The sequence below is a fragment of the Callithrix jacchus genome, chromosome 4 (genome assembly GCF_049354715.1).
Source record: "Callithrix jacchus isolate 240 chromosome 4, calJac240_pri, whole genome shotgun sequence".
Classification (NCBI taxonomy): domain Eukaryota; kingdom Metazoa; phylum Chordata; class Mammalia; order Primates; family Cebidae; genus Callithrix; species Callithrix jacchus.
In genome coordinates, this window is record NC_133505.1 from 116848941 (window position 1) to 116862089 (window position 13149).

At 38.9% G+C, this 13149-nt stretch overlaps 1 protein-coding gene across 8 annotated transcripts in view; it reads right to left on the reverse strand.

Annotated features, from left to right (window-relative positions):
• The window catches only part of CDK19 (cyclin dependent kinase 19), a 211267-nt gene that overhangs the window by 64752 nt on the left and 133366 nt on the right, over nt 1–13149 (reverse strand). For 7 of the 8 annotated variants that reach the window (XM_054254329.2, XM_035296518.3, XM_054254330.2 and 4 more), the window contains one exon: nt 913–1023. The exons of the other annotated variant lie outside the window; for it this stretch is intronic. In XM_054254329.2, coding sequence (XP_054110304.1) covers nt 913–1023 — 111 coding nt within the window. The remainder of the gene's footprint in view (nt 1–912; nt 1024–13149) is intronic. 8 annotated transcript variants of the gene reach the window in all.

Below are 13149 nucleotides of genomic sequence, written 5' to 3' on the forward strand. Positions count from 1 at the left end.
AGGCTGAGGCAGGAAGATCACTTGAGCCCAGGAGGTCAAAGCTGCAGTGAACCATAATTGTGCCATTGCATTCCAGCCTGGGAGATAGAGTGAGACCCTGTTTCAAACAAGCAAACAAAACAGGCTGGGTGCGATGGGTCATGCCTGTTATCTCAACACTTTGAGAGGCCAAAGTAGGATGATCGCTTGAGCCCAGGAATTCAAGACCAGCCTGGGCAATATGGCAAGACCTTGTCTCTATAAAAAAACTTTGAAAAATCAGCCAAGTGTAGTGATGCTAAATTAATTATCCATAATTTGAACTTATTGCTGGATTTGAATTTTGTTACTTTGAGCAGTTCCTCAGATAAAGTGTTTAAATATTCTGAGTCCTAATTTGAAAAGATAGAAATTAAGAATTTTTTGCTTCTTTCATACACTGATAAAACATCCTTAAAATTTGCAAAGCCATACATGTACTTCTGTTTGATGCAGCCATTTTTAAATGGCAAAAGCTTCAAGAGGTTGATCTTAACTTGGGAAGAGAAACTTTACAGGTACATACCTGGTTAAATCTGAACTACCATAATCATCACAAAATAAAGTAATTTTCACTATACATATTAGTAAATTGCCATTAATTACTTGCATGAAAGTATAGTCTCCCATTCATTAAAATTTTCTGAAGTAAAATTTCTAAATAGTACAAATACCATCTTCTCAGTAAAATGTTAGTTTATTGCTTAAATTCTTCAAATTCAACATTTATGTTTATATTTATTTTGAAATACAGCTAACAGAGCAAGCTTTCCTTTCTGTGCATTAACAATATATATTGTATATAAATATGCTCCATACCTATATAAAATATATAGGTATATATGTTTTATATATATATATATATATATATAAATACAGTGAGAGTATACTTACCCACAAGTCATGCTCTGCATAATCAAACAGCAGCCATACCTTCCTGTCACTGTGAGAAAGGAACACCTTCTGCAATGCGATCACATTAGGGTGCTTCAATTCTCGCAAAAGCTGAATGCAAGAGAAAGAGAGGGGTCACTATCATGTTAGCAAGAAGGGGGAAATGATGAATGCCTTATAACTTCAAAATGAAATTTCTGAAAATTTAGAGAATACAGGTAAGCAAAATGAAAGAAAAAACACCCCCCCCAAATACCTCTACTCAGGGATAAGCTCTGTCAAAATCTTTCCAATCCTTTTCCTTTTTCTTTTTCTTGAGACAGTCTCACTCTGTTGTCCAAGCTGGAGTGCAATGGCGTGATCTCAGCTCACTGCAACCTCCGCCACCTGGATTCAAGCGATTCTCCTGCCTCAGCCTCCCAAGTAGCTGGGACTACCACCGAATGCCACCACACCCTTCTAATTTTTTGTATTTTTAGTAGAGATGGAGTTTCACCATGTTAGCCAAGATGGAAGATGGTCTCAATCTCCTGACCTTTTGATCCTCCCTCCTTGGCCTCCCAAAGTGCTAGGATTACAGGCATGACCCATGATATCCGGCCTCCAATCCTTTTTCTATGCGTATGGGTGTATTTGTTTTGTTTTGTTTTGCTTTGCTTTGTTTTGTTTTGTTTTACTTTCTTGTCAGAGACTGTAAGCAGGAATGTGTTTTTAAAAAATAGGGTTTTAAATGGTATAATGTAAAACAGTAAACAAAAGTCAATCATACCATTAAATAATTAATTACATTTTTGTACATGCATCTTTTTTTTACTAGAGAAATTGTTCCTTGAGAAGCAGGAATTACATATTAATACTGCTTATATCTACCCTAGCACAGTATTAGTACTCAAGAAATATGTGACAAAACAAGGAAAGATATTTAACAATCCCTATACTTATCCGTCCCTAGAGTGTGTAGTTGAGGGTTTTTTAAAGAGTAGTGAGTATAAGGGAATGATGTCATGCCCACTTATAAACATTGAAGTTAAGAATAGGTCTTGTAAATAGAAAAAAAGGAATAGGCCTTAACAAAGTAAAAGCTTTAAGCTGGACTCTGACGATGTGGAGGAAAGAGAGACCAGAGCAGCAAGCACTTTGCACATAACAGACAGCTGCCTGATAAAATATTTAGCAACAATGACATTATTGCTCAAGGTAAAAGCCTTAGAAATATGCCTGCCTCAGGCTGTCCTTAACCAGGGTTCAGATTTCATATGTAAAGAGAAACATACTCAATTTAATAAATATTTTGAATGCCTTTTAAATGTAAAGCTCTGTGGAAGATACAAAAAGGGAAACAGAAAACTTCCCTTGAGTATTTTCTATGTGCAAGATGATTACATACAAATGTTTTTCTCTCACCTAATCCTTAGAACAATTTTATGATGCACACAGAACCCAAGGCTACATGTGATAAAAATAACCTGACCAAAGTCAAACAGCTAGAAAGAGAAGGGGTTTGTACTTAAATAGATCCGCCTGATCGCAAAGTCCATGCTTTTTCCACTACAGCTAAAATTCATGTCTTCAATTCCCACAGTGTGGTAAGGAAGACAGACCTATAAATAGAACAATGAGGCAGAGAAAAATAAACCGCTTACCCATTCTAGTAACTTTAGTAACTTTTTTTTTTTTTTTTTTTTGAGACAGAGTCTTGCTCTGTTGCCCAGGCTAGAGTGCAATCTCAGCTCATTGCAACCTCTGCCTCCAAGATTCAAGCAATTCTCCTACCTTAGCCTCCCGAGTAGCTGGGATTACAGGTGTGCGCCACCACACCCAGATAATTTTTGTATTTTTAGCAGAGACGGAGTTTCTCAATGTTGGCCAGGCTGGTCTTGAACTGCTGACCTCAGGTGATCCGCCCACCTTGGCCTCCCAAAGTGCTGAGATTACAGGTGTGAGCCACTGTGCCCAGCCAATTTTAATAAACTTAAGTAAGTAAAATGCACCTTGAGTGCCTGTGCTGAAATCATGTAAAAATCATCTGAATTTCAACTCTGGGATTTTTCTAGCCTACTTTTCAGTTTCCTGTTTCTTTACTATTTTCGATTACAGATGTCCTAGTTCTTCAATCCTCTTATTTTGGCTCTGTACCTCAGCTCTTTCTGGTCATCTATGTTCATTCTAGGATGTGACTCCCTGGATTCTGCCTCTAACCTATATGCCCTGGAACATAGCTAAGAAATTAGGAGCTAGGATGGGCTGGGCTGGGCTGGGCTAGGCTGGGCTGGGCTAGGCTGGGCTGGCCCTAACTGGCCTTCTACTTTTTGCAGCCTACCTCAGGGATCTATCGGTATTTCCTGTTGGGTTTAGGTGGGAAAGGAAAAGCCAGAAGGAAAATGATCAGGGAAGATAAAACAGTCCTACTCCTTTTTGTGGGAAGAGCAATTAGGCAGTACGCAGCTGCTGTCTCTTGCTATTGCCTAAGAAATATAATACAGCCTGCTTCTTGCTTCAGATGTAAGTGTTAGACATAATATGCTCCTAATTAATGATGGGATAAGAGAAAGCTGTATTTTGTGGGGATATAGGGCTATATCTAGAGAATTTACCATTTTGAACACTTCCGGCTCTCTGGCTCTGGCAAGTACTGTTTTTAATGACCCCATTGCCACGGCCAGCCTTTAAAAGCACTTAGACCCTAGTATGAGACCTCACCCTGGGCACAATGACCGTGTCCTTTCTGACTCCTCGATGTTGATGAACTTAGAGTTTGCCTTTATTCCTTACACAAAATACATTCTCTTTGCAGCCTGAAGTAGATGGGAAAGTAGAACTTCACTTCTGCATCTAAACCAGGCTTTTGAAACACCCAACAGTGGCACACAGATCCCTGACTCCTGGACCTCGCTTGTCTGGGAAAGTGGATGTCACAGTAGCAATATTTAATCAACACCTTTAAAAAAACTACATTCTCTGTGACTTCCAATTGTTGACCCCTCTAGAATAAATTCATTTTAACTCCTCTGCTAAAAAACTACTTTAACTAGATAGTACATTTATATGGTTCAAAAATCAAAAGTACACACAAGGATATATACTGAAATGTCTCACTACAACTCCCCTTGCCTCCCTGGAGGTAACAACTTTTATTAATTGCTTATTTATCCTTGTAATGTTTCTTACTGCAAATAAAAATATGAATATATATTTTATCCTCCATTGTTTACACAAAAGGTAGCATAATATACACACTGCTCTTCACTTTTTTTTTTTAAAATTACCCTTACTCTATCTTGGAAATCTCTCAATATTAGGATAATATCAATATTAGAAATACTTCTTTCAGGTAAGAAGTGATTGAGCAACAAAAAAAATTAAAGAAAAAAATAAAAATAATCTTTTTTTATAGTAGCATGGTATTTCTAGATCACCTTTTTTATTGTGGTAAAATATATCCACAATGCAAAATTTACTATTTCAACCATTTCTAAGTATACTAAATATACTTAGTATACTTACTTAATCACACTACTTATACTAGTTGAGCAGGATTAAGTACAACCATCATCATACTGTATATTTCCAGAACATTTTCATCAACCCAAAATGAAAATCTATACCATTAAACAATATCTCCAGGTTGCCCCCTCTCCCCAGCTCCTGATAACCATTATCCTAATTTATGACTCTATGAATTTGAATGTTCTTGGTATGTATCTGCCTTTTCGTGTCTGCCTTTTATCACATAATATAATGTCTTCAAGGTTCATCTATGTTTGTAGCATGTACGAGAAATTCATTCCTATTGAAAGCTGAATACTATTACATTGTATGTATAGACCACATTTCGCTTGTCCATTTGTCCCTCAATAAACATTTAGGTTGTTTCTACCATTTGGTTATTATGAATAATGTTCCCTTAAATATTGGTGTATAAATAACCATTTGAGTCCCTACTTTCAATTCCTTTATTCATATACCCAGATCCTATGGTAATTCTATGTTTAATTTTTTGAGGAACCACTATATACGTCACTTTTGTAAAACAAACAAACAAAAACTTTTTTTGTAGAGATAGAGTCTCACTACGTTGTCCAGGCTGGTCTCGAACTCTTGGCCTTAAGCAATCCTCCCAAAGTGCTGGGATTAGAGGGGTAAGCCACTGCACCTGGCCTAGGTCACCTTTCAATATGTCATAAAAATAGTTATTTCATTGCTTCACAAATACTGTGTTTTTCAGGAGTAGAAGGTTTTGTGGCAACCCTGCATCAACCAAGTCTACTGGCACCATCTTTCCAACAGCATGAAGCTCACTTAATGTCTCTGTGTCACATTTTGGTAATTCATACAACATTTAAAACTTTTTCAGTATTGGTACATCTGTTACAGTGATCTGTGATCAGTGATCTTTGATGTCACTACTGTAATTGTTTTGGAGCACCACAAATCATACCCACATAAGACAGCAAACTTAACCTATAAATGTTGTGTGTGTGTTCTGACTGCCTCACCCACCAGCTGTTCCCCCATCTTTCTCCCTCTCTTCAGGCCTCTCAATTGTGTGAGAAACAACAATATTCAAATCAGGCCTATTAAGAAAACCACAATGGCCTCTAACCGTTTAAGTGAAAGGAAGAATCTCACATATCTCTTGATTTAAATCGAAAGCTAGACTGATTGAGCTTACTGAAGAAGGCATGCCAAAAGTTAAAATGAGCTGAAAGCTAGGCCTCTTGCACCAGTTAGCCAAGTTGTGAATGCAAAGAAAAAGTTCTTGAAGGAATTTAAAAGTTCTATTCTGTTGAACACACAAATGATAAAATAGCAAACAGCCTTATTGCGGATATGGAGAAAGTTTTAGTGGTCTGGATAGAAGATCAAACTAGCTGCAACATTACCTTCAAACAAAGCCTAATCCAGAGCCAGGCCCTACCTCTCTTCAATCTGGGAAGGCTGAGAGAGGTGAGGAAGCTGCAGAAGAAAAGGCTGAAGTTAACAGAGGTTGGTTCATGAGACTTAAGAAAAGAAGTTTCCTCGGGTGAAGGGGAGAAGGAAAGAAAAGCACACTGCCATGTGTGTTCCTACGCAACTGTCTTGCATGCTCTGCTCATGTACCCCAAAACCTAAAATCCAATAAAAAATAAAAAAAAAATAAAAAAAAAAAAAAAGAAGTTGCCTCTATGACATAAAAGTGCAAGGTGATCCATCAAGTCATTCAAAATATGTAGCTAAGATCACTGATGAAGGCGGCTACACTAAACAACAGATGTTCAATGTGGACAAAAGAGAATTCTATTGGAAACAGATGCCATGTAGGACTTTCACAGCTACAGAGAAGTCAATGCCTGGTTTCAAAGCTTCAAAGCACAGGCTATCTTACTAGAGTTTAATGCAGCTGGTGATCTGAAGTTGAAGCCAATGCTCATTTACCATTCTGAAAATCCTAGGATCCTTAAGAATTATGCTAACTCTACTCCACATGTGCTAGATAACAGCACATCTGTTGACAGCATGGCTTACCAAACATTTAAGCCCACTGTTGAGACCGACTACTTAGAAAAAAGACTCCTTTCAAAAGATTACTGCCCAATAATAATGCACTTGGTCACCCAAAAGCTCTGATGAAGATGTACAAAGAGATTAATGTTATTTTCATGTTTGCTAACATACCATCCATTCTGCGCCCATGAACCAATAAGTCATTCTGACTTCCAAGTCTTATTATTTAACAAATACATTTCATAAAGCTATAGCTGCCATAGGTTTTGATTCCTCTGATGGATCTGGGCAAAGTAAATGGAAAACCTTGCAGAGCGGATTCACCATTCTAAATGCCATGAAGAACAGTGATGATTCCTTCAATGAGATCAAAGCATCATTAACAGGAATGTGGAAAAAGTTGATTCCAACCCTCATGAATAATTTTGAGGGGTTCAAGATATCAAGATTTTGAGGAGGAAGCAAATGGGATATGACAGAAAAAACAAGAGAATAACAATTAGAAGTAGAGTTTGGATATTAATTGAATTGCTGCCATCTCATGACCAAACCTGAATGGATGAGGAGCTGCTTCTTATGGACAAGCAAAGAAAGTGATTTCTTAAGGCAGAACCTACTCCTGGTGAAGATGCTGTGAGCACTGCTGAAATAACAACAAAGAATTTAGAATATTACATAAACTTAGTTGATAAAGCAATGGCAGGGTTTGAGAGTACTGATTCAAATTCTGAAAGTTCTACTATGGGTAAAATGCTATCAAACAGCATTGCATGTTACAGAGAAATCTTTCAAGGAAAGAAGAGTTCATTGATGCAGAAAATTGCATTGTTGTCTTATTTTAAGAAATTGCCACTGGGTACGGTGGCTCATGTCTGTAATCCCAACACCTTGGGAGGCTGAGGCAAGTGGATCGTGAGGTCAGCAGTTCAAGACCAGTCTGGCCACACACTGAAATCCCGTCTCTACTAAAAATACAAAAAATTAGCTGAGTGTGGTGGTATCTGCCAGTAATCCCAGCTACTCGGGAGGCTGAGGCAGGAGAATCACATGAACCCAGGAGATGGAGGTTGCAGCGAGCCAAGATCACGCCATTGTACTCCAGCCCATGAGACAGTGTGAGACTTCGTCCCAAAATAAAAAAATATTGCTACCCCAAGCTTCAGCAACCACCACTCTGATCAGTTAGCAGCCATCCACGCTGTGGCAAGACCATCCACCAGCAAAAAGATTATGACTCACTGAAGGCTCAGATAATCATTAGCATTTTTAAAGCAATAATGTATGTTTTAATTAAGATATATACATTTTTATACATAATGCTATTATACCCTTATAGTAGTGTATATTTGTACTATAAACCACAGTATAATAAATATGACTTTACTGGGAAACCAAAAAAAATGAGTGGCTTGCTTTATTACAATATTTGCTTTACTGCAGTGGTCTGGAACCAAACCTGGAATATCTCCAAGGTCTGCCTGTATAAAAGGGAAGAGTATAAAGTTTACAACTACATGAATTTACTAGAAATTCTTTCCTAATTCCCAAATTTGCATTTTCTAGAGCATCAATCTGCACTTTCTATTTCTGTGTACCTCTTATGCTTTTTTACCCTACAAGTTTCTATGAGTCACTAAATATCAACATGAAGGCAGACCAAGGCAAAGAAATAGCAAATTAATGTTACCTGCATCTATTCTGTTCCTTCTTCTAATTCACCTTTCACTCTACAGCTAGGAGTGATACACCAAAATTCCTTAATAGATCACCTGTCACTATGAACAGGTTTAAGGAATCAAAGCAAGAGACGAGGCAAAGACCATAGAAAAGGAGTCTTGTAAGCTATGCGTAAGTGTCCCCAGTGAGGTTCTCTAGTATCACTGGCAAGATGCTAGGGTAAATGGTCAGTAGAAAAGCCAGCTGTTAGAAAAGGTACCACACTTTGACTACCTTCTGTACATGTTTCATGACTCTCAGATTTGGCCTCACTGAATTATATTAGTGTATCTTACAATGTTTCAACTGTTTGCATCTCTCCCCTGCACTCCTTCGGCATTAGACCATAAGGTTCTTGAAGACAAAGACAATTTTTACTTACTTATTCTGAGACAAGATCTCACTTTGTCTCCCAGGCTGGAGTACAGTGACACAATCACAGCTCACTGCAGCCTCAAACTCCTGGGCTCAAGTAATCCTTCTTCCTTAGCCTCCTTAGCAGCTAAGACTACAGGTACAAGCAACCACACCCAGCTAATATTTTAATTTTTTTGTAGAAATGGGGTCTCACTTTGTTGCGTAGGCTGGTCTTGAGCTTCTGGCTTCAACTGATCCTCCTGCCTTGGCCTCCCAACATGTTAGGATTCCAGGTGTGAGCCATCTTTTAAATTTATTTCTATATTCCTAGGGACTAGCATAATGCCTGACGCACTGAAAGAGCTCTTTTAAGTGATCTCATCTGGTCTGGGGGCCTTAAATGTCACCCATATGTATTAACTCCCAAATGTTTACCTCTAGTCCACTCATCTCCCCTGAACTCCAGCTGTGCATATCCAGCTGCCTCAACAGCTCCATTTGAATGCCTAAAGGCAAAAACTGAGGGGGTGCTCTCTACCTCCACTGCCCTCCATTCCAGGACCTCCAGTACCCTCTATGCCAACGGCTCTTCCCCCACCTCAGTTAATAGCAACTCCATCATTCAATTACTCAGGCAAACCCTCATCTACTTTAACTCTTCTCAAACATCTCCTCCTCAGTGAGTCTTCTCTAGCCTTTCTATTTAAAATCGTAACCACCATTCTGCACCTTTACCTTTCGGCAAGTAATAACACTTTCAAACATACTATAACTATGTATCCCTTGTCTACAATTCTAAAGAAACTGTAGAAAACCGAAAGCTTTCTAGTAACCCAGGTAGAAAAATGGTTTGTAATCCAATGGAAAAAAATGCATCGTTAAGGGCACATCCTTTCAGTTATCTGACTTTGATTCTATAGAAGCTATTTTACAACTCTGTGCATTACAGATAACTGTTAACAATGCAGAGTAATTCTCACCTATAGCCATACAAATTCTGTGCTGTCTGGTAGAAGTTCACTGACTTGCCTCCCCAGTAGTGGAAGAAGCTGGTTTTGCCGTCAATATTTCTGATCTGTACGTGTATCTGTTTTAAAGTTTCTCCTTTGAATGGGCTATAATATTAGCTTGGTTCCTTCATTCAAAAAGTTAAATAAGCTGAATGTAGTGGCTCACACCTGTAAATCCCAGCACTCTGGGAGGCCAAGGCAGGAGAATCACTTAAGGCCAGGAGTTTGAGACTAGTCTGGTCACACAGCAAGAGCCTTGTCTCTACAAAAATTAAATTAAATTACGTTATCCAGGTGTGGTGGAGCAGCTACTAGGGAGGCTGAAGTGGGAGGACTGCTTGAGCCCAGGAGTTCAAGGCTGCAGTGAGTTATGATCACACCACTGTCCTCCAGCCTGGGTGACAGAGTGAGACTCTGGCTCTTACCAAAAAAAAAAAGAAGAAGGTGGCAGCCAGGTGCAGTGGCTCATGCCTATAATCCCAGCACTTTGAGAGGCCGAGGTAGACAGATCACTTGAAGCCAAGAGTTCAAGACCAGCCTGGACAACGTGGTGAAACTCTGTCTCTACTAAAAACACAAAAATTTGGCCAGGTGCAGTGGCTCAAGCCTGTAATCCCAGCACTTTGGGAGGCCAAGGCGGGTGGATCACAAGGTCAAGAGATCGAGACCATCCTGGTCAACATGGTGAAATCCCGTCTCTACTAAAGATACAAAAAATTAGCTGGGCACGGTGACGCATGCCTGTAATCCCAGCTACTCAGGAGGCTGAGGCAGGAGAATTGCCTGAATCCAGGAGGTGGAAGTTGCGGTGAGCCGAGATTGCACCATTGCACTCCAGCCTGGGTAACAAGAGCGAAACTCCGTCTCAAAAAAAAAAATACAAAAATTAGCCAAGTGTGGTGGTGCATGCCTGTAATCCCAGTTTATCAGGAGGCTGAGGCAAGAGAATTGCTTGAACCTGGGAGGCAGAGTTGCAGTGAGCACAGATTGTGCTACTGCACTCTGGCCTGGGCAACGAAGCAAGACTCTGTCTCTAAATAAACAAATAAATAAATGAGATATATTTATAAAACAGAAAATAGGCTGGGTATGGTGGCTCACACCTATAATCCCAGCACTTTGGGAGGCCAAAGTGGGCAGATCACTTGAGGTCAGGAGTTCAAGATCAGCCTAGTCAACATGGCAAAACTCGTCTCTACTAAAAATACAAAAATTAGCTGAGCATGGTACCATACACCTGTAGTCTCAGCTACTAGAGAGGCTAAGGCAGGTGAATCACTTGAACCTGTGAGGCAGAAGTTGCAGTGAGCCAAGATCTTACCACTGCACTTCAGCATGGGTGCCTGACTGAGATTGTCTCAAAACAAGACAAAACAAAAAAACAAAAATATGCCAAAACATTAACAATAGTTATTTCTGGGTGTGAGATTATGTGTAATTTATATTTCTTTCTATTTTTTCTATTTTACAAGTTTTCTACAATGAGCATTACTCTTATAATTTAAAAACCAATACATACACACACCAAAAGGCAGCTTTCCAGAAATTCACCTACCAAAACAAGACACTATCATACTACCTCAGCTTCTTTTTATGTGGTTATCTGAAAAGGGACACAGTGAAAGAAGGAGATGGCCATACTTGTACTTTCCCTATCTCTTGGTAAGATCAGATTTTACCAACAGACTTTAATCTCTCATCTAACAAATATTTGTTCACCATGACATCATGCAACTACAAATATGTGTAATCATATTTCAACAGCAGTTAAGCAGACCATGATTTTCCTGTGTCTCATATTACATGGTAACATCTTCCGTGCCAGATACTCACAGCCTAGTAACATGATCCCACTGGAGCCTAATGGAAGAATTTCAATGAACATGCCAATATTTTATGTGATCCCCTTTCAAGGCATATAAGTAGTTAAAGTGTCCACCTTTCACTGTCCTAAACAAAATAATCTACAGTTCGAATTCTAAACTTTCTCTAGATCCTGACTCAATTTAAGGGTCTGTGCTAAATTAAAAATTCCAGAATCCATTTGTATTTTTATCTACATATCTTTCTTCCCTTTTCACTTTCTGTTCTCCAAGTCTATGATGCCCCCATGGGTCCCTGACTTCTTTTTCAAGAGTATTCTGAATGGAAAGGTCCTCTCATACTTCAATAACTCACTGTCTCAAAGTAAAACAATCGTTCTATTCTTGTTTGATCTCTTTTAAGTAATAGTGTGATTCATTTGAACATCAATCTTTCCCCTTGGTGAGAACAGTATCACCGACTTTATTTTAGAAAGCACTACCATTTTTTAAAATGTATAACACCTCTTCCCCCTTTCCAAAGAACTGAAGGTAAATGAAGTACTGTGTTTTATGGCAAATAGGAGATTTGCCTAATTCCAAAATGTTCCAGTACACCTAAAACTGTAATTTAAGAATTAGTATTTGGAAGTTGACACTTTCATATCTATGACAGGCCTTTTGGAAGCTGCTCTTTATAAGCACATCAGATTCATTATAACCTTCCAGCAGGTGGCACTCATACTCTGAAAAGGGGTCTGTACAGACTGAGACAGCTCTGGTTCAAGGTGGCCCTAAATTTTTTGCTTCATGTTACTTTAGTGACACTGCTTGGTTACCAGTCATAAGCTCCAGGGAGGTCAATGTTCCCCATTGCCACCCAGTTGAAATGACAGTGAAGCAGCAAGTAAAATGCAAAAAATACAGGTCTTAGAATCAAAGGCTAAGTTTAAATCCTGTCTTGCTAGCAGCAGTTTAGACATAAGGCAAGTTGCTTAACTCTTCTGAATCTCATAGAAGAAAAAGATGTCTACTTACAAACAAAAACACAGTTTCTATAAAGAATAAATTAATACGAGTAGATTAAATACATAGCACAATGGGCTGGGCGTGGTGGCTCATGCCTCTAATCCTAGCACTCTGGGAGGCAGAGGCAGGTGGATCACCTGTGGTCAGGAGTTCAAGACCAGCCTGGCCAATATGGTGAAACCCTGTCTCTACTAAAAATACAAAAATTAGTCAGGTGCGATAGTAGGCAGCTGTAGTTCCAGCCACTCAGGAGGCTGAGGCAGGAGAACTGCCTGAACCCAGGATGCAGAAGTTGCAGTGAGCCGAGATGATGCCACTGCACTTTAGTCTGGGCAACAGAGCAAGACTCTGTCTCAAAAAAAGAAAAAACAAAACAAAACAACAACAAAAAGCAAAAAGTACATAATGCGATGCTTGGGGCAATGCTTGGAACATATTAAGCATTTGACAAATTACAGCTTTTATGATCATTTTTAACCACCACTATTTGCAAGAATGTTATGAAGAGTAAATTAGATAATCTATGTAGAATGCCTGGCATTGTTCTTGATAAACAATAGCTGTTGTTGTTGTTGTTGCTGTACTTAAGTGAAAATTTCAAAGCTAACCGAAGTGGTTAGCTTTGAAATAAGAGATACTTAGAGAGTAAGGCTGAGTTGGAAAATGCCATAGCATTTCCTTACCACAGTCCACGAAACACCCATTTAGTAGTTTCTATAATAATAAAATGGCTATATAGTTATTTCCCTTCCCATTTTTTAGCAGTTTGGTTTCTTTTTCTCTCTGACTTCTAAATTCTGCATGTACTTGGTCTAAGAGATCTGAAATCAAGTGAGGTC